Source organism: Chroicocephalus ridibundus, chromosome 1 (genome assembly GCF_963924245.1).
Source record: "Chroicocephalus ridibundus chromosome 1, bChrRid1.1, whole genome shotgun sequence".
NCBI lineage: Eukaryota > Metazoa > Chordata > Aves > Charadriiformes > Laridae > Chroicocephalus > Chroicocephalus ridibundus.
This window is the reverse complement of record NC_086284.1, coordinates 72333010-72354279: the sequence shown is the minus strand read 5'-3', so window position 1 is coordinate 72354279 and position 21270 is coordinate 72333010. Positions and strand designations below refer to the sequence as shown.

At 41.1% G+C, this 21270-nt stretch overlaps 2 protein-coding genes across 2 annotated transcripts in view; both read left to right on the top strand.

Moving 5' to 3' along the window:
* IL18R1 (interleukin 18 receptor 1) overlaps positions 1-6439 on the top strand; it is a 32910-nt gene extending 26471 nt beyond the window's left edge. Inside the window, exons 13-14 of the mRNA XM_063339175.1 lie at positions 5467-5598; positions 5800-6439. Coding sequence (XP_063195245.1) covers positions 5467-5598; positions 5800-5807 — 140 coding nt within the window. The 3' untranslated portion in view covers positions 5808-6439. The remainder of the gene's footprint in view (positions 1-5466; positions 5599-5799) is intronic.
* Positions 6440-9852: 3413 nt separating this feature from the next.
* Positions 9853-19840, top strand: IL18RAP (interleukin 18 receptor accessory protein). The gene is made up of 7 exons (XM_063325977.1): positions 9853-9988; positions 11095-11163; positions 11424-11544; positions 13357-13511; positions 16259-16328; positions 18342-18535; positions 19173-19840. Exons 1-7 carry the CDS (start codon positions 9853-9855, stop codon positions 19544-19546), a joined length of 1119 nt encoding a protein of 372 aa, XP_063182047.1. The 3' UTR covers positions 19547-19840.
* The last annotated feature ends 1430 nt before the right edge of the window (positions 19841-21270 follow it).

Sequence of the window (21270 nt, the reverse complement as noted above, 5' to 3'; positions counted from 1 at the left end):
AGCTGCCCTTGACTGTATGTCATTTCACTGACTGTATAACCTGGTACAAAATGGACAGAAGGTCATGTTTAGATGTTGTTCAGACACCTCCTGTCACACCATAACCAACACCACTGACTCAGTGTAGAAGATAATCGAGGCGGAGAATTTCTTACCCAGTCGGCGTTAACCATAGGTGGGCAGAGAAGGAGGTGATGCATAAATGTGTCAAGCCAGAATAGTACCAGAATACTAAAAAACATAATCCTCCCAGCACTGTAAGACTACTCTGTGTACACACAGAGGTGGTGCACTTCCTCCCCTGCTTCTTGGCTGGCAAAATGCTTGAGCAAAAGTGAGACGGACAAGGTAAGAGATAGACTCCCACCTTGACTTTCCACAGGGGTGGGGAGGCACAACTTCCTGGAGTTATAGCATCGAATATGCTAAATGTGTGAGTGGGAGGGTGAGCGAGCGAGAGGGAGGACAGGGAGGGGAGAGAGAGGAAGCAGGAAGGGTGTTCTGGAGCGATCCTTTGCCCTCTCCTTCACAAACTTGCTCTAGCAGCAAAGGATAAATATGAACCTGCAAAGTACAGGTGTGTGAGGCTGCTTTTTTGGCACCTACATTACTTTTACAAAACAGGAAGGGATGAAATGGAGCAGAGGCTCAGCCATGCATTTGGTTCTATTTGCCAAGACTTTTACCCAGTGTGTTAACCGGTGTGACACACCACTCAGCCTTCTGGCAGCGTGGCTTTCAAAGCTCTATGGGACTGGTGCTTCTGTTGTATTTCTAAGATCTGCTCTAACTCTCTTCTGGAAAGAGCAGAGAGCTGAACACATGGTGGAACCTGAGAATACAAATCCTGTATCTCCAAATGCTCAGAACCCAACAGAATCAAGCATTAATACTGGACATTGCAACAAGGAATGTGTATATAAACAGAGGCAGCATTGAAATCCCCTGTTATTCAGCAAAAAGCCTTTTTTATCTTCTTCTTGTGGAAATAGAGTAATTGACTCAATGTAAAGAGAGTGAACTTCACACCAAAAAAGAAGCAGCAAGTCCTACTGTTATTGAGAGAAGTCTGGTGCAAACTGCTGGACCTATATATTTACATAACCTCTATTGAAATAGGAAAAACTGAGGTCAGAATTGATGACAAGGTGTTCTCAGATGCTTTTATGTAGTTTGAGTCACTGTGCAGCCTGTCTTTTATGGGTTTCACATCCATACAGGAAGGCTGGCAGAGGGGCTGGACCGTGTGGGACTGTATATGCTGTCGTGCTCTGCCTGACTTGCAGGTCCAAGGGCCAAGTCACAGCTCAGATTCATCAGGGCTTCTCTTTTCTCTTTCTGCCAAAGCTGTGTTTGGGTAACCAACAAGGCTTAACTGGGAGAACACAGACAGAAAGCAATAGTGCGTCACAGCCCCCTTATTGTGCCCACTTGCAGTGGGTGTGGAAGGTAGCTGAGGAGAATAAAAGTAAGGAGAGCTCAGCTCTTATACTAAACATTATTCATTATTGGGCAAAAGTGTGGTTCTCTTGTAGATTGCAGGTATTACACACTTTTTTGAACCATCTAGTAGCAGCATGTGGGCAAAAAAGAAATAAACTTTTACCCTTCCTCCTCTTAAATGAAGCAAACTAAAAAGTCCAACGCATTTTTTACACCCAATGCAAGTAGGAGATTTCAGAACGCAAAAGGCTTTAATCTGTTACTAGGGGTATTACTAGGGGTAAAGTTTTTCCCCTGCTCTTTTTACAAGAAAATGACCCGGAAATTTTGAACCAAATGCAACTAAACTGAGAAAGGAAGGGATGATGACAGTGAGGTAGAGGAAATTCCTGTAAAGGAAACAGACTCAACACAGTGCACAGCTAGAACTAACCACAATTCTTATCATGTAGTGTAGGACGTGCAGGTAAGATTTTCAGATAATTTTGGTTTTTTTAATTATAGCTTTTAGCTTCAGATTTTAGCCCTCCCTAGCCCATCTGCTTGACAGGTGAGTTGGTTTTATTGTCTTTGAATCTGCATTTTAAAGTAAATAGTTTTTAATTGCTTGGTCAGACAAAACAGTAGTGTCTTAATGAGTAGCTTCATTAGATTATTTATTTTTGGTTTATAGGTATGGTCAAGCTTTTTTTCTTCTGCATGATTATGACTAATCTTACTCCTAGAATCAGATTATTTTTCTCTTTCCATTGATGTACAAGACAGAGGAGTTGATAGCTCTGACGCTGAAGTGATTTTCATCAGAATCAGAATAGTAGATTATAAGATTGCGGCATGCCACTCTACTTGGCTTCAAAGATATCATGAAACTTGGTGCAGCTCTCAAGAAATTGACTTTGATTTCTTTTGCTTATATTTTACGTAAATACATACAAACTGCTATGAAATAGAGATTTATGGTTTTCTTGTGAGAGTCTTTTAGGAGTTGAAACATAGGCAAAATAACAGAGTTTTTATTCTTCTCTCTTACATTTTTTTACCACAGGAAATTATGTTAAGACCACATTAGTTTCCTCTGTAGATATGTTAGTTACTTTCCAATTAAATGGCATCCTAAATCCCTAGACTAAGGATATGATAATATGGGTGTGTACACGGCAGGAGAAGGCAGAAAGACTATCGATAATACATTGCCCAGAGTAGAGTGCTTTCTTTTTCTGGCAGATACTGACCAAGATAAAATCAGTCACTGAATATATTGAATCACTGAATCACCTTGAGTCCACTTGCACTGCAAATATGCCCAAATGCTCAGTTTAAGATTATCCCGTTTCAGGTACTCCTCTCGTTTGGTAATTGCTGTTTGCTTCTGCTGTGAATTTCTCTTTTCCTGTCAAGCACACTTGCAAGACAAAGCTTCTTAATTTCGCACACTACGGTACTTTTTAAGCACTATAAAAATGCAAAGTTTCTGAGGTTCTCTAATAAAAGTGTTACCAGTTAGCAAAAATAAAATAAAATAAAGTGACAGTGGTGTATTTTCCCATGGCTAGCAAAAGACAACAGAAAATTAAACAGATTGCTAACCAAAGCTATAACATTTATTAGTTAACCCTCCCTTTCACACTTCTTACCCATTCGTGGTGACCTTTTGAGCTTGAAGAGGGAGTTGTTAGCATGGCAGTAAACTGGAGAGCAGAGATTATACCTCAGTGGCATTATTAAATGCTTTGTGAGTGGCCTCTTGATGTGGTTTCGCTACATGTCGCCTGCGTGTCCCCGATTACAGAAAAATGGGCAGCTGGGAAGTAAATGCTTCCATTGCTTATCTTGTGCCAGGTCAAGTCCTCCTCAAGTAGTTTCTGATGGCTTAACAGTTTGAATAAGTCACCAGAAAGGACCAGAGCTGTCACAGGAGAGGGGCTGGACATTTGTCTGGGATCAAGGGAGAGGGGCATGTGGAGGATGGAGAAGTAGATGAGACCTTCTCCTTTTGACAACAGTGACCCATTACATCAGCTCACCTGCTCAAGGGACTGCAGCGCTGAATCACGAACTAGACCCTTGGGTCGTGCTTGCTACTGGCAGCAGTATGCCTTTGCCATGTGGGCCGTTGTGTGACATAACTCAAAACACCATCCGTTGTTTTATACAGTATTAATAGGGCTAGAGATGCAGCCCTAATGAATGCCTTGAGAGAGGTCTTTAGGAATGTCATAAACCCACATTCAAGAGTGAGGATCCATTGATCCTTTTGCAGTGGACATGACAGTCTTCTTAAAGTTTAGGAGGGTTTTTGCCCAGTGCTGGTAGGAAACTGTCTCTTTATTCAGACATACATATTGGCGTGGAGTTTCAGGATGGTTTTAAAAGCCATATGGGGCAATGACAGTTGGCAGCACTCAATGTTTAACAAAGCACCAGGATGGGTTAACACAGATGAGTTAACCTACTCCATGTGACCTCTGAGTGTAAAAATAGATCATTCCATTAACTTGCAAGGAATAGAGACATGCTGAAGAGAACGGTGACTAAAGTGCTCCTCTCTACGCATAATAGCTGCCTGAAAAAGTGCAGAGTGGGAGTTCTCTTCACCTCTCTTGCTAGCTCAGTGTGCACTGGGTGCTCTTTTGCTGCCTGCCCGCATGAGTCGTGTCTGATTTGCATGAGGTGCCAACAGACAAGGGACTAGCCTTTGCCTGACCTTTTCTTTTTTCCCTTGGGCTGACTCAGTGCCTCTCTGGCAGCTGTGCAAACGCAGAGTCACTCTGTGGCCAAATAAGCAAAGAAAAAAAGGTCCTTGAGGTCTCAGTTGCACAACGTGAACATCAGCAAAACACATAGCCTTTACTCACTGAGATCCTGAATCAGGCATTACAGACGTGTCATTCACAGGCGTTGGGTATGTTTTTACGAAATACCCAAATTAAGTCATGGCTTTTGAATATGCTTGCTTGACAGCCTGCCTTCCCTCCAGCCCTGTGGCTGAGAAGGCTGTGGGACACACATCAAACCTCTTAGTAGGGGAGGCAAAACACTTCATCCAACAGGGTTTGGGGTTTCACCTTGGACAGGATGCTGTAATATGGGCGTCTGGGTGAAGCCGAGTGCTTTTTGGACCTGCTCCCAAATCCCCTGGGTGTTCCTGGTCTGAACGCACAGATGGCGCACCACAGAGCTCATACCTTAGGATGGGATGGATCAGACCCTGTTCAACAGGTCTCTGCTGGGGTCATTCAAGCAGTGCATGGTGCAGAAGTGAGGCCTGGTGCTGCACATGCAGTCGTGGAGGAGAAGAAGTGCTTTTTAGGTTGCTCTGCTGACCCTAACAGACATCTTAAGGTATGTCCACTTTAGCTGGTAACAAAGCCCAGTAGGAGCATGTGTCTTGGGGGAAAAGAGTTACAAGCAAAGACCCAGTGTCCACACAGTACATGCTTTGAGGGTTTTACTTCTGCATAGTTCTACTCCAGCCCCATGGACTCAATGCCATTTACAGCCGGAGCACACCTTCAGGTTTGGTTTAATCCCAAAAGAATCCTGTTTACATACTCTGGGCATGTTGGCCTTCAAGATACAGCAGAGCTCCATGGATTTTGGTGCCAGTTATGCCTTTCTCAGTCTGTTGCTGATAGTTGTTGATTTTATTATTTGGTATCTTATCACTCATCTTAGAGGACAGGTTCCCCTTCTAACAGCAATAGCTGCTGAAAGACCCGTTTTTCCACTCCAGCTGTGGAGTTCTGCATTGTCACAGGTGTAACTTAGAAGTCCATCTGTAAGCAACTCTATGCAAGACGTATTTAAAGAAACTGTTGCACATTCTTGAATGTCATCTCTCCTGCATTCGTGTAAAACAGTATGAGTACGAACAGTGCTGCAAATTCCATTTTAAAAACCCCACGATATTTGGGAAATTCTGTCTGCTAAGTTTTATAGAGCTACATAATGAAATATGTAATTGCCTAACTATCTTACTAGAGTACTATTTACAAAAAAAAAATCCATTTTCCTCTTTTACAGAGAGCAAGATGATTCTTCGAGAAAATGTCTCAGAAAATCAACCAAAATTGATAAAGAAAATCATGCTTGCTTTGTGCTGGATCCTAGCATTGTTTGTCAGTGGGGCAGAAGTTAGAGAGATTACCTTGCCAGGTAAGAGTCTGCTTTGGTGAGTTTTGGTGTTTGTGGTGCTTTCTGACAGCTAAGAAAAGTGGGTCTGCATTTTGCCATGCCTTTATGAGTTTTTCTTGCACCTGTTCATGCTTGTCTTAGGCAAACAGCTGTTTCTAGACTTTCTGCAAGCTTTTTCAGTATTTGTAATACAGTTTATCCTAAATATGATTCAAAATTCAGTTCCCTAATGAAAAGAAAAGGGCAAATGTAAAGGAGAATTTCTGAGAACCGAATGTGGCAAATGAATTTCTTCTGCGACTCCTTGAAGTCTCCAGCAGCTGGTCCAAGCCTGTCAGGGGGGAGAAAGAAGAGAAAGGCAGGGTGAGACCAATATATCAAAGTCTTCCACCCACACAATCTGTCTGGAGGAGCTTGATCCAATTCAGTTCACAGAGAGAAACTGAAACTGCGAAGAATCTCCCAGGTGGGCAGGCGAGGAACCGAAGATTTCATGCCCTCTCTTCTGCTGAAGTGAAATCCTGCCGTGCTTTCACGGGTTACCACATCCTGACGGGCAGGAGGGGTTATGCAGCAAGGTCAGTCAGCCTTTAGAGAACGGGGGTTAGAATTGGTCACCACAGCCTTCAGAGTCCCAAAATTTGTCTAATTTTAGTGACAGTAGCTGAAAGATAAGAGCAGAAGTGTTTGAAAGCAGTGAGATGATAGCGCTTGCCAATCTTAGCCTAAAGAGGGAGTGTGGTGGGCAGGCTCTGCTTCTTCAGGTTTATGCCAATCCCTTCTCCGTTAATACAAGGAGAGCTAGAAGGGCTACCTCTGCTCTTCTGCAGAGTTGAGGTTAACAGGTTAACACACGTGTGAAAATCTCCGTTCACTAACAATCAAGTTATTTTCACATTGGGCTGTTGAAAAAGGCCTAATAAGCCTTTGGAAACCTTTGAAAAACTTTTGAGAACATTGGCAAATTCCATGTTTAAGGAAATCAACTCTCTATTATCCTAGCATCTGGTCGCATAAAACATTATTTAACACAAAGAAAGGTAAAGTTGTGTTTTTTTAGTATTCCGAATTATTTTTTTTTAAACATGATGACTGTGTGTTCTTTCAGGTGGTACTGATATCTTATTGTCCTGCTTTTCAGGATGTTCCCGTGTTCAACCTCAAATATCGTATCGTGCAATTAGTGATGAGGAGTTTGTTTTACAATGCGCTTTACCAGATAAAGATGCTACGCACATTTATAACAACACACTTCTAAAACAACATCAGGTGAAATGGTTCTGGCATCAGAAAGATAACGAGCCACTGAAGCCTGTCAAGGAAAGCTCTAATCCTGCTTTCCGAGGGGATGCACTTTGGTTTAAACCAGTAAGGGACAGTGCTTCTGGAGTGTACATCTGTATGATACGGTATGTGATGGAGAAAAAGGCTTATGTTTCTATACAAGAATTGTTTTGTTTTGTGTATTAAATGTTTATCTTTTTTTTTTTCCTGCATCACTCAGGGAAAAAATTCCATGTCTCAAAATTGTTTTGGAGGTTCAAACAAAGGAGGCAGCAAAATGTTCAGGTTATGACACAAATACACTACCCCTTCTTGCTGGCATTGGAAATTCAATAACTTGTCCTGGGACAAAATGCTACAACCATATAAAAAAGCCAGATGTAAAATGGTACAAGGTGAGAGTCACTCTCTTGAGCATTCAAAAAAACTCAGTGGAGGTATAGCTTTAGGTCTAGTTAATGCTCATGTACTATAGGTTCTTGAAATCTTCTTTAGCAGACAATACAGCCTGAGAAATTCAACACAAAAGCAGAAACTTGAATTGATATATATCAAGTCTGTAAGAGTTTTGAAGACATTTGCCACACCCAAAATATTATTCCATGAAAGAGAGGCCTATAAATGCTTTCTCTTCACCTATGAAATTGAAGCAATTGAGAATCAAAACCAGTTCTTTACAAAACTGATATATGATTGGAATTTAAAATTTTACATTTTGTTTTGACATTTTAAATTCCAAAAATATCAAACATACCAAAGAAAAAGTGCCTTTGTTAAAAACAAAATTCTTCTAAGATTAATGTTTCGCATTGTTCTTTCCAAGACTCCTGTTTTTAATGAAACATTATTGATTTACTCTTCTTCAAATGACCACTAAAATACTTGCAAGCTAATATTTATTCCTATTGCGTTTGTAAGGATTGTAATATACCGTCTAAACGAGCAAATGAAAATGACTGAAATTTCAATTGTGTACCTGGTATTATTTACATTATTGATTCTATGAAGTGGAATTATGATCTAGTCAAAGTTACTCTTCATTTACTTTCAAACTTTAAATGAGGTATATCTTTACCTACATCTTGATATGAAAAACACTGAATTTAAGGAGATTCTTTCCATTTTGTATCAGTGGATTTTTTTCAGGAATTTGATTTAAGGAAAATTCCTAGTGGTCTTAGAGAATACACTAAGCTGAAAAATAGGAGTGCTTTTCAAAAAATAGTCAGTTTTCATCCTTTTAAAAGTAGTGACAGTGTTGTCAATCTCAGAAAATCCAAAACCATGATTTATTTCTCAGAAAGGACATTAAAATGTTTTGAAAATAATTTATTAAAAAAAAAAAATACCCGGTCCATCAAAAAAGTGATCCGTTTTGTTGCTCTTTAGTAATAGGAGTTTAACTTAGATTAGGTTCATGATTTCACATTTCTCTCAGCAACCACAAATTTTAAATATTTTTTTTAAAAAGACAATGGTATTCACATGTAATAAGCCACAGTTTTTTAATATAACTGACAAATGTCCTCAGAATGTTAATAAATCTTTTTTTTGGGGTTCAGTGGAAAGAGTTTGGCTTAGCCCTACTGCCATGGTAATCGTATCCAAATATTTTAGAATACGTTTTAATAACAGGAACAACAACAAAAAAAGGACTTCTAATTCCTTGATACACTTTTCTTTTCATTAGGATGGTCGTCAGATAAAACACAGTAAAAGCAGACAAAGCCTAAAGCTTAAGCATAATAAAATCTACTTGAATCCAACCTATGATAACGATGCTGGAATGTATGTGTGTGATTACACTCTATATGACAACAATATCAATTGGACAATGAGAACAGCAGTAACAATAGATGTCATTGGTGAGTAATATAATAATTCAGACTAAAGTACCTGAAGTTAAGTACGTTTTCTCTATTCTTTCCTACCCTATTTATGTCCTTTGCGCAGGGTCTTGTTCTGAAAAACCCATAAACTGAATTAGCAACATCATCATTAAAATCCTCTTCCAGGTATTATGAGGACATCTTGGGACACTGCTGGAACCTTCAATGTTCAGTAATATGTAGCATGCAATACCATCATTTTCAAGATCTAATTCTGCTTTGGATTTGTTGTAGTTCCTAACAGCGGGTATCAAATCTATAAAGGATTTAGATCTCTTGATCTGGGAGTAGAATTCATGAAACTCCAACTGGTGCTAATGTCCTCCATGTACTGTATGGGGCGTGTTAGGAAGATATTCACATGCTAGGGGGAATGAGTGCTAATTCTGCATGGGAAATGTGGACAAAAGCACTGCATCTTGTTCCTACCTTTGTCCCTGAAGCAGAGTCTTATGTGAAAGTAGGAGTAAGATGATAACTCGTGCTTTGTGGCATGAATGAGACCTTCATTTTTTTCACTTGATGATGATAAGGAAGGTGATGTTGGTGGGATAGTTGCCCGTCTTCCACATAACTCTTTAACAGCAGAGGAAATGTGAGACCTGTGAGCAATCTAACTAGAAAACAAGCCGTTTGTCGTTGCATGTGCTGTTTGGGGGAAAGCATCACTGCCTGCATGACCTGTTCTTATAGACTTTGTATGAATTACTAAATAAAGCTGGCCAGAACTCTATGGCACAGTGGTATGGCATGGCCTTATAGTCTCCTTCAAATCATGGTGACCTTTTCCGTAATATTTACTGTCGTCTGCTGCCCTTCAGGCAAAGCCCGGGTATTGCCTGGTAGAGTGCTGTTGGACCAGGTTAACACTGTGCAAGGGAGCATCATCCTGATGCTCCCTTGCACAAGGCTCATCACCCTGAGCATGCTACCAGCTCAGGGTGATGAACAAGGGAGACTCTTTAGTTTGCTAGCAGAGAGATGTGGTTATGCTTTCCTCCAGATATCTGTGATTGAGCGCTGTAAAACACTCTCGTCAGACACTCCAGTTATTCCAGTCAGTCACAGGTCCCAGAGGAGAGCATAGCTACAGCTATTCTATATGCTGTGCTTGGTGGACCCAGTGCAGCTGTTTCTATATGACAGTAGCACAGGACCTATTCTCAGCATCCTGGTGGAAAGTGGGCCACTCTGTGGAAGGGAGGACAAGATTCAAGGGAGTGAAAGAAAGGTGTCAGGTGAGGCAAACTGGTTCTATGCTCTAGTGAGGACAGCACTACTCTGAAATTCCATGGTCTAGTAAGGACGGCACTCCTCTGAAATAGCTGGTCCCTTTTTTGCAGATGTTTGATGCATTTAGTACTAAGAAGTCATGGGAAAAATATATACACACCATCAGGACAGGGCCTGGATCCCATGTCTCACCAGCTTTTGAGACCTCTACGTGCTGGGTTACAATGTCTGGTGCTCTTTCACTCTTCTCTCCGGCTATATTCCCACAGTATTTTCCAAGCAGGCATGGACTAGCTCTGCTCTTGTTCTGATCTGGCTGAACCTGAGTTAACGCACTGTGCGTCTCAGTTCTTTTCCCTCGCTTCACAGCACAGTCGTCAGAAAAACACTTGAAAGATGCCATGTACATGTACACTCCCCCTGCATCTTGCATACATTCCTCTGCTGTGGCTTCATTTAAAAAAAAAAGAAAAAAGTGGTGTGTGGCACCATTTCCTGTGGTATGGGACTTTCCTAGAATATCAGAGCTGTGGGTTTTAGCCCCTTCAGGCTGTTTTTCTGGAGCCTGGGTAATTGCTTACTAGATTGTACAAACTTTGGGTGCCATTATCTGTGCCCTTTGGCAGCCCTTGTTTTGAAAAAAAAAAAAAAAAAAAAAAGAAAAGAAAAGTTTGCTTTAATGCAAGTACCTGTATTGTGTATTTAAGGTGAATGAGGTGTATGTGCTGTGTCTATGCTTACTGGGCATGGAATGAGGCCTGGCATGGAACTGCTATGAGAATTTGCAGGGGGTGTCCCTAATTTTTGCATCCTAAATAACCTTAAGTGCAGGATAGACACTGAGCTCCTCAGATCATGTGTGATGACAATGCCTCAGAGTCACAGGGATAGCAGGTCTTTAAGTAGCAACATAAGTTTTGTGGTCAAAACTCCCTTATCTGTGCACTCTCAGACACATCAACAATTGTAAATCATCCTCTTGGTCTTAGGGGTCTACATACCACCTAAAATTTGAAAAAGAAAAATTTTCTTTTTTGTGTAAGCTATTTTCTCTGGTCTTCTGCACTGATGATAGCATTATAGTTATTAACAGCATTCCTGTTAATTGCAGCAAAAAACACTATCCATCCACCAAACTTCTTGTATCCCAATGGTGTGGTGATCCTCGAAGCAGAGCTTGGTAAGTTTTGATTCCTCATCTGAAAGCCAGAGCAAATGTTTAAATGAGGTATTGCTAGATAATGATAGATCTTGATAAGGCAAAACAGCTTTGCTCTCTAGGAGCATGAGAATTTTATTTAAAATATAGGAATTTTTTCTTGATATATATCTTTGTAGGTATTAAAGGAAGCATCATGTGTTATGCAGATTGCAGGCTATTTAAGAGAAAAATGTTCTGGTGAGCTATACACATGGTTTTCCTGTGCTAATTTGTTCCAGGAAAGCCACTTGAATTGAAATGCTGTGTACAGTTTGGGTTTGAAAGAGTTTCTCAGGTGACGGTGACATGGAGAAGAAACAACAAAGAAAATATAAATGAGAATTTGATTCAGGAAAAAAGGTAAGAAAAAACCCAGTAGTCTGATTACTACTACAGTCATCCACTGAAAAATCCTTCTACAACAGCTTTACTGAATACATTTTACTGACAGAAACTCAGAAGGCTCTGTTCTTCAACGTATTAATGTGCGTGTCCATAAGCACGTGACAGGCATGTGCCCCTCACATACAGAAGCACATATTGATGGCCATAAAGTCAAGAAAAACCTTCTACACAATCTTAACTCTTCCTCCTAAAGCTTTAGCTCATGGACAGCTTCAACGTGAATGGTGCTCGGTTGCCTGGGCCTGCATCGGCTGTTTTCAAGTGTTCCCTCTGTTGTGCCAACTCACACAATCTGTCTTCGGAAGCTCTGTCTCCGAGTGAGGAATAAACCAGATCAGTAAAACAGTGCTGTGGACATTGACAGATGTGCTTCAGATGTTGGGGTGTGTTTATTGAGTCAGTCTGAGGACTTGCAGCACTGAATTTCAGGACGCTGAATTTCAGGAATCTTCCCTGGCAAGAATTAAGCAGACCCTGCAGAGAAGCAGCGTGTGGGGGAAAGATTTCCTGTGACTTGGGGATAACCTAAATAGTCACCACGCTTCCCTTTCCTTCCTGTACTTCTCTGCCTCTTTCTCTTATGCAGTTCCAACTTGGGCAAGAGACATAGTGGAGGCAACACAGGCAAGTTGTCTTTCACTACACAGCCCTGAGTCGTCTTTATGGGAAAAATTTTCTGTACGCTGCGGGAAGCAAAAGCCCTGCTGTCACTGCTAGAGTCAAGTTCCTAATACAAGTCATATGGGAAAAAAATAACAAGTGATGGTACCACACGCACACATGCACGTGGGCACACACACTCACTCATGAGGTAGATTGGAAATTGTCTTTTCATAACTTCTGAATGTTTAGCTTTGTAATCACGGAATCACGGAATCACGGAATCTTCAGAGTTGGAAGGGACCTCTAGAGATCATCTAGTCCAACTCCTTACCAAATTTTTGGCTTTTTGCGTGCATACAATTTCTGTTTGTTTATTTTTTAAAAACCCAAATGAATAAAACATTCCCAGCAGACTTTCAGTACAGGTTGAATCCTTACCAGTGCTCATGCCTGTGTGTCTTGAATTAGCAGCGGTAGAGCCACGTTAGACTGTCATATTGTGGTGGCACGATATGGTGCGCCTTTGGGAGCACTCAGAGACGCCTGTACTTGTGGCTTTCAAAGAGGAACACTGAGACCCATAAACCCTGGGTGTTCTCCAGTGGTTGCAGACACAGGTCTGCTCTCCACAACCCTCACTCAGCCCCAGAGTGATTCCTTTGTTACCTCTTCATCTCCTAGACTTCCGTCCCTTATATCTGTCTTATTCTGTTTGCCTGTCTTACCCTTGGGCTTTTTACCCCTGTGCAAGAGGCTGTGCTGCTCAGTCTTTTTGCCCAGCTCATTTTCTCTCCTTTTGGCTCCTTTTTCAAGTTTCATTTCCCTGCATTTCCTCTGGGGGATTTTTTTACATCTTCGAAAAACACAAGTAATCTTATAGCAGTCAGCGAGGGCTAAATATTTATAACTAGGCAAGTGCTTAAGTATTTTGCTGAGTTGATGAATTAAGAACAGACCTTTCAGCCTGCAGACCTTTGACGTTAGTATTTTCTTACAATGTAAAAAACAAATGGAAGTTCCAAACCAGAATATTGCATCGCTGTTAAAAGTTCAAGCTGAATCTTAAGAAGTTGCAAGCTCCTCTGTTGCTGTATTTAAGACATTTGAGGATTGTGTGAACGAGCAACAAAGGTATCATGCAAATACGTATTTTTTTCTCTTTAGTGTTTATCCAAAAGGTTTAAAGGGGCACACAGTTCTTCATGTTGCAAAACTGAAAGAAGTTACTGAAAGGGACCTCAGAAGCAACTTCACGTGCTTTGCTAAGAATTTGGTGGGGAATGCCACTGCTGTGATCCAGCTGAAAAGAAAGCAAAGAGGTAAAACTATTTGCTCTTGAAGCCACGTTTTGATTCACTCACTGCTACAAATTCATTCCCCATTGACACTGGTTTTTTAGCCGGCTGCAGAAGTAAGTCCCTTGACACTGGATGGGAAAAGTTTGATTTGTCAGATGTCTAGAAAGTCACATTATTCTGAGGACTACTCAGAAGGACGGGGTTATCTGGGGACTTACTGCAGGCAGGTGGGCCAAGTGGAAGCTGGAGAGTAACTGGGAGAAAGAAAAAGGAGAATAGCATCTCTGACCATTAATAGGCAATCTACTAAACTGAAGAAGAGCAGCTGCTGAAAGTAATAGTATTCCTTGATTTTTATAGGACATTTCTGTTTGTTTCCCCAGTCCTTAGCATGCATGTTTCTGCAAAGTTACCATAACTGCTATAAATGTGGCAGCCTTTCAAGCAAAGGCCAAAACCAGTCAGTGTGGAAATTAAACCGTTGAACCATAGTTCACAGCAGACATTCATCATTGGAGTGGCACAGGAAGTCTCCAGCGGGGCACTGTGTGCAGCTGTGTCTGTTCTGATGTGACTTTTCCATCTCAAGTGATAGACCCTTTTCTCTCTGCCTTCCATCACAGATTGGCCTTTCATACCGTCAAGGAGATATCATTCAAAAAAGATCCCTAATGGTAGACTGAAAGTCTATGTTCAGGTTTGCAGCTAAATGAATTCCTGACTTCCCTAAAGTTTGCCAGTGGGGCAAGAATGAAGACTGTGAGATAGTTTACCCCAGTTTCTGAATTGGGTTTTTTATCTAAGTGTCAGCATTATTTTGGAAGCCTGAGTTATGATAGACCTTTTTCTTTCTACAGTGTTTCTTTTATACATACTATGCAGTGCCATTTCTACACTATTTGCATTGCTTTTGTGCACTGCCTTTATTTACCAGCACTGGATTGAAATAGTGCTGATGTACCGAAGTTATCTGGTCCACAACGAAACTGCAGGAGGTAAGAGACATTGTAAAATATTAATTTTCTCTAGTTTTTATACTGCCCTTTGCCGTGTGGGTTAATCTGGTGTGAATTAAACATTTAGTTAAATTCTCTTAATCACCTTGTTCCCTTTGAGCCAATACAAAGGTTGTTAAAGCTATCAAGGTGCTCAGTGGATTTAGGTGGATAAAAAGCCAGGCAGTGTGGAGGAAATATCTAACACCAACCGAAATGTCACAGCTAGCCTTTTACAAGGTCCTTAATTTACCTATGGAAGATTAGAATAGGAAGTTGAATTTTGGCAGTCCTTTTGCAGGGAATAATAAAGCATCTCCAACATTTTAACCTCATTCTCCCAAAGTGTTCAGTAGGACCTGTGGATAAGAATCTAATGTCCTTCAGAACTAAGGGAAGGGCTCCAGAGTCTATTGCATTTTTCACTTGAATCCAAATAATTTCTCAGAAGAATAAATAAAGGAGAGAAATAAGATGGTATAGGTCACCAACTGAGAAGTGTACATTTGGGAAATATTCATATTTCCTTTCTAAAAAATATGTTGACCATCTTGACATTTACACCAGAGTGCTCAGCGTCTGATATTTCAAGTCTCCATAGTAGCATCGCCCCATCGTGTCAGCTAAAACGGGCCTCCACCGTAGTAGGCGGTGTAAAAACATATCAGAAATGACAGTGCCTACTTCAAAGAACCTAACATAGAATTTTCTTACATGGGTTGAAAGAAATCTGATAGTATGTGCTTAAAGAAATTTTTCTAAAAATTCTTGATGCAGCTTGAGATACAGGTGTCTGAGTCTGCTTTTGTGTTTACAAGTGTGTATGTAGATTATACGTGAGTGTGAAATAACTGTATCTAGGTATCTATAAATACATATGCAATGAGAAAATTAACTGCTCTTTTGGAAAGTATTTTTGTGAGTCCTAAGGCAGCTGCCAAAAGCGATTTGGGAAATCACTCAAAATTTCCCCTCTATTTGGTAACAAATTGATTTAAGAACCTCTGGAAAGTCCCCTGAGACCTCATGCCATATGTCAGTAGGACAGAGAAAGACCTGACAAGATTTGTGCATTGAAGATGCCATTGGGTTCCATGGTGGCAGCCTCTGTCCCGCTCCCTGACTCTCATGTATCACACACACGCGGCACCATTTGCAGTGTCGGGGCATGGAGTGTGCAGACAAACTGTGCCTACCCAGATAATCTTCTACCTAAGGTGACTGGCCATAAAATGTGTTTTTACCTGCAAGATTATGTCCTTCTCACTTCATGTGGATGCATATCAAGTCACCTGAGGTCTGAAAAGGCTCGGTCATAGAGCAGAAAAGCATCGGTTATGACTTAATTTTGCTGTTTCTTCCTTTCCATTATTTTTTCTCTCCCACCCCTCTTAGCACAGAATTAGAGCATTGCAGAATCCCACAAGGTTGGAGTGGACCCCTGGGAGCTGTCTGATCCCACACTCTGCTCAAAGCAGAGCCAACCTACACCAGGTTGCTCAGGACCTTGTGGATAGAGAATCCACAGCCTCTCTGGGCAATGTGCTCCAGTTTTTCATTATCAAACTTTAACAAAGTGCAAACTTTTTCATTAACATCTCAAGAGAATTTCCCTCGTTGCAACTTGTGTCTGTTGCCTCCTCTCCTATTATTGTGCGCCTCAAAGAAGGCTCTGTCTCCATCACCTCTGTACCGTCTCATTTGGTAGTTGAAGACAGCAGTTAAGGACACCTTTTTTCTCGTGCCTCTCTAACCCTTGGTTTTCCTCCTTAGCCAATTCAGATATACCTCTTAAAAATTTTGCCGTTCTCCACAAGGAGAAAGAAACAGTGCGGAAGCTGTGGTACTAACATTTATAGACCATGTATGCAATCACTTTGCTTAACTCTGGTACTTCATCTCCTACCCTTTGGGCATCTGCAGTGTTTGTGCCACGAGTTCCTCAAGTTGTAATTGTCCTTCTGTACAATTCTGGGGGGAAAAAAAAAAGGTATCCTAGTGGTGCTTAGTTCTAACTTGCTAGTGTAATAGTAATATTATAAAAGGAAACAGTGATGTAGGTATTAATGGTCATTGTCTAATAAGATTGCAGTGACCTCTGTAGGTGAAATGAGGAATATCCAGCTTGTAGTGCAATTTATTGTCATTTCAAAACTGTTTTCAAAGGAGCTTCAATTCAGGATGTAGCTGAATTGAAGTTCAGCTAAACCAATCTAGTGACCCTCTGCCTCACCTTCGATGCCCACACTAGTCCTACATGCTTGCTCGTGGTGATTCACTCTTGTGGGCCTAAGTTGGCTGAACTTGGCAGAAAAATAACTCAGTAAAAGACAGCGGGTAGCTAGCAAAGTGCATCAGCTTCCTCTGTTACCACAAGAGCTTCAGCACCACTAGAAGGAAGTGGTGGAAGTGTGTGGCCAGGAGCAGAAAGGGGAGGTGCGGAGGTGTAATGTGTCTTATCTAATCACATCCTTGGCCCCCAAACCTAATCTTCACACCTGTGTTTTGTTTTGATTACATACTTTCTGCTATGTGATGGTTCTGGATGTTGGTGTTCAACCCCAGCTCATGTATGTCATTAGTTTTCTGTGTGTATTTCCTTTGCTCCCTGGAATCCACATGGGCTCTTCTAGATCCTGTGGGAACCTGGTGGCTCTAGCTCGGGTTTGTGGTCCTAATCTTACATCTAGGGATAGAAATCAAGAGGTTAACACTGAGGCACGAGGTGATACTCAACACCATTACTTGTGTGTCTGTGCTGGACGTAGGTGTCTCAGCTCCTGTGCAGTGAAGATGTAGTCAATATGGTGAAATCTTGAGAGCTTCTCAGCTTGCCCTGCAGCAGCACCCTGCAGTAGGCCCCTGCATTAAACAGCTGAATTTCTTTCTGGTTTCCACTAACTGTACTGATATAACTCAGATGATTGAACATAGGTGTCTGATGTCATTTGGGTTGCCTGAGGATATCCTGCCATTCCAAAAGATTTGAGTGTCCAATAGTTTCCATATGAAATTTGGCAGTCCCAACCTTAGGACACCTTAAATGGCATCAAACATCTACATACAGTGAGCTGGCCTGAGTCCACTGTGCCTTTTGCTTTCACCAGCAATTCTTTTTGTTTTCTTTCCTCCTCCTTCAAATGTAGTCCAAATTTTATTTAGTGAATAGATAAGATTTGCTTTTGCCTTGTAGTTAAGTATAGGCCTAACTTATCTCATTGGTACCAGGTTGGTTCAAAGCTGAGAAAAGTTCTTTTTTTTTTTTTTTTTTTTTATCTGCACCACACAAACATGGTCTTTTAATGAGACTGAAACAAAGTTCAAGGACTGACCAGTACTCAATGTCTGAGCTGATACTTGCATCAGACTTAGGCTTTGCTACTTGCATCGGTCTCTCTGATTGGAACATAACAGTGTATGAAAACAGTGCATCTTTTGCAAGCAGCTAATATTTAAGAATTTTTCCTTTAAAATTCACTATATTTTCAAAGTATGTTGTGCATTGATGAGTATTTCTGGAATCAGTGTTTGGGCAAATGAGAGAAAAGATGGATTTTGCCTGGAAGGGGCCAGATCTTCCACTGGTGAAAACTGGATCATGTTTGTGAAAATGCAGAAAAATGCCTGATTTAAATTTCTTTGCACTCGTCATCTGAAGCATCGTTATTTGCTTTGATAATGTGCGTCTACAAAATTTGCGAGACAGTGAGGAGTAAGGGTTGGCTTTGGGTAACTGGATGGCTGTACTTCATGAACAGGTGACAATTTTAGGTTTGTGTTGTGCCTACTTAATAGATATAAACTGAGAATTAAGAAAGAACCTGAATGCTTCAGACAGACTTTTTAATGTATACAGTGTTACTTATTTATTTATTTTAGATGGCAAAGAATTTGATGCGTTTGTGTCCTATGCAAAACTCGACTCTTCTGAAAGTGACTCTACTTTAATTAGTGAGGAAAAATTTGCCCTGGAGTTTCTTCCAGATATGCTGGAAAATAAACATGGATACAAGTTATGCATTCTTGAAAGAGATATTCTTCCAGGAGGAGGTAAGGTTCTTGTGGATGGTAGAAAAACTTCAGTTCTTTATAAAATTGTTTTTCACTTTCCAAAAAAACCATATGCACCAGATCAGTAAATGCTATATTTTGGTACTGGAGTTTCTGCTCAAATCTCATCATGTTTTGATCTTTATATTTGGCCCCTGCACCTGAGGCATACGTCCATTTGAGTGTCGTTGCTGGGAGCTACTTAGCTGAGAAAAAGCTTCTCGTCCAAGAATTTCTTTTCAAGCAGACTCCATTCCCTGAAAAGAAGACCCCAAATGTTTCAGTAGTTACTTTCTGAGCAACTTTAGTCAGTGCTACCTGCAGTAATTAGAAAGCCCTCAGTACCTGTCCCCGGGACAAAGACAAGTGTCCCTTGGGACTCTGTTTGAATAGCAATAAAGCGTGTTGAGGTCTCAGCTGTGTTCTCCACCTCCTAAACAGAAAGTGGTGTTCTCCAGGCTGTGTAAGAATGGCTGCAGTACCCTCTGATAGCAAACACATTTCTAGGGGTTATGTGGTTGCTCAGTATCCCTATTTTTTGTTTTTCCTTGTTTCTGGGATTTAGCTGTTGATAAAGGAACTGACACGATAAAAAGTTCATTATAGACTGCCATAATGATCGCCGTTTCTTCTCCAGCTTACACAGATGAAGTTGTCACAGCTATTAAACAAAGCAGACGAGTAATAATTATTTTGAGCCCAGCCTACGTCAGCGGACCAAGCATCTTTGAACTGCAGGCAGCAGTGAACTGTGCGTTGGAAGACAAAAGGATAAAGCTGGTGTTAATAAAGTTCCAGGCTTTCCAAGAGCCAGAGACTTTGCCTCCAGTAGTGAAGAAAGCTCTTCGGATTTTACCAGTCGTTACCTGGAAGCCTTCTATTTCTGCTGCTCCAAACAAGAAGTTCTGGAAATATATGCATTATTACATGCCAGTGAAAACTACCAAGATGTTGGGAAATTGCAGCCTAAAGGGCTTTTTCCAAAGGTTATTAAGCCTGGTATATCGATAGCAGAAATTTCACAGAGGGGTGACAGCAGGCTCAGGAATGGTGATGTGGTTGTAAAAGACCTTTCCTACGTTGGCTGCCCACTGTGGATTGTCACTGCAGTCATCAGTCGCTCACTCCAAAACAGTGAGAAGGACCGCAGCATGGCGGTGCTGCAGCCCCACAGTAAAACTAAGTGCCACTGCCCACAACTGTAAATGTGAGCTATCTTTCATAAATTATTATTTTATTATTATTTTTATTATATTTATTATATTATTTTCCTGTGATGTTGAGACACACATGTGAATGTTTTGTTCTTTGCACTGTATTTCTCTGGAATATTTTTATACTTGTTTTCTAGAAAAATATTAAAAAAGGGAACTCCAAAGGAAGCTTGCAGTTTAATTTTCCTGCGCAGTTCAGTGGGACAAATCCAAACTCTTTAAACTAGTTACCTCCTCCTGTGGGAGCACCAAGGAAGTACCATGGGAGACTGCTACAACAGGGTATGCCGAAGGGCTTGGGAAAAGAAGGAGCACCGTGTCAGGGCTGATCCCAGGCACCTCCATCCTTCCTACAATGGAAGAAAGCATTCCTACCAGTTGGACACATCTGTACGTTGCTGATCCTGCCTGGTGCTGGTCACTCATGGATCTGTTGGTGTGTGTTGCAGTTGTAATGGGTGTGTTGGGTGTGTTGCAGTTGTAAGTCAAAGTCCTGGTTGTCACAGCCAGTGGACTTCCAGGGACTCTGAAGTCTTTCCCATGAAGTCCTCTGGCTCATAACTCTCCAGGTTTCATATCACCTACTCTCAAGGAATCTTGCCCTCTGTGTGTGTATGGCTGTAGCTAAGTGAATCACAATGGTTAGTGTTAAGAAAATCTGACTAGGAGAGCCACTGATCTGGTGTTCTGTTGACTTCGTTGGGCCTTCAAGTTAACAAATCCTTGTTTTATAATGCTAATTGAATACCTCATCTGCCAGATTCCTTGTTGGAAAGGGACTTCAAGAAATACTGCTGTTAACAGGACCAGTATACTGAAAAAGAACAACCCTTGCAAGCAGGCTGAACAGCTTTATCTACCTAATTTTGTATTGGGTTCAAAGCCTTCGGTGGGACGACTGGTGATGGTGCTGTGGGGCAGAAGCAGAAGATAGTACCTCATGTAGAAACAGAACATCAAATGGCATCACTGGCTGTACCACAGAAAATTTTGCAGTTTCACCTGCATTGGGGATTTAGTTCAGATCATGATAAGCTTTTGAAGATTTCCCAGTTGTCACCACTTGTTGCCTTTTGCTTTGCACTACAGAGCATCACAGGTGCACATACTGGATCCCTTTCCACAGAACGTCAAGTAGAAGATTTTCTTCACCCATGAAGGGACATTCAGTCTGTGGGACCAGTTGGCCCCTCCTAAACACATGCACTGTGGATGTGGGGTCCTCAACATTAGTTGTTTTGGGTACATCTCTGTTCTCACTAGTCTGCACTGTTTTCCAACACAACCAAATCAGTTGGTAATTTGAATAATTTGTCAGTAAATTAAATTTACTCACTTCTAGTGTATGTAATACAGGCTTTAGCAGCTTCTAATCAACACTATTATGTTTGCATGCTTTGTTATCCTAACACTAAAGATGGTAGTTTTTGTGGAGAGACTGACCTTTTAAAAAAATATTCCATAAGGGTGAATGTCGTATTGGAAGAGGGTAATGTGGTTGTCCAGTAAATGCCTTGCTGG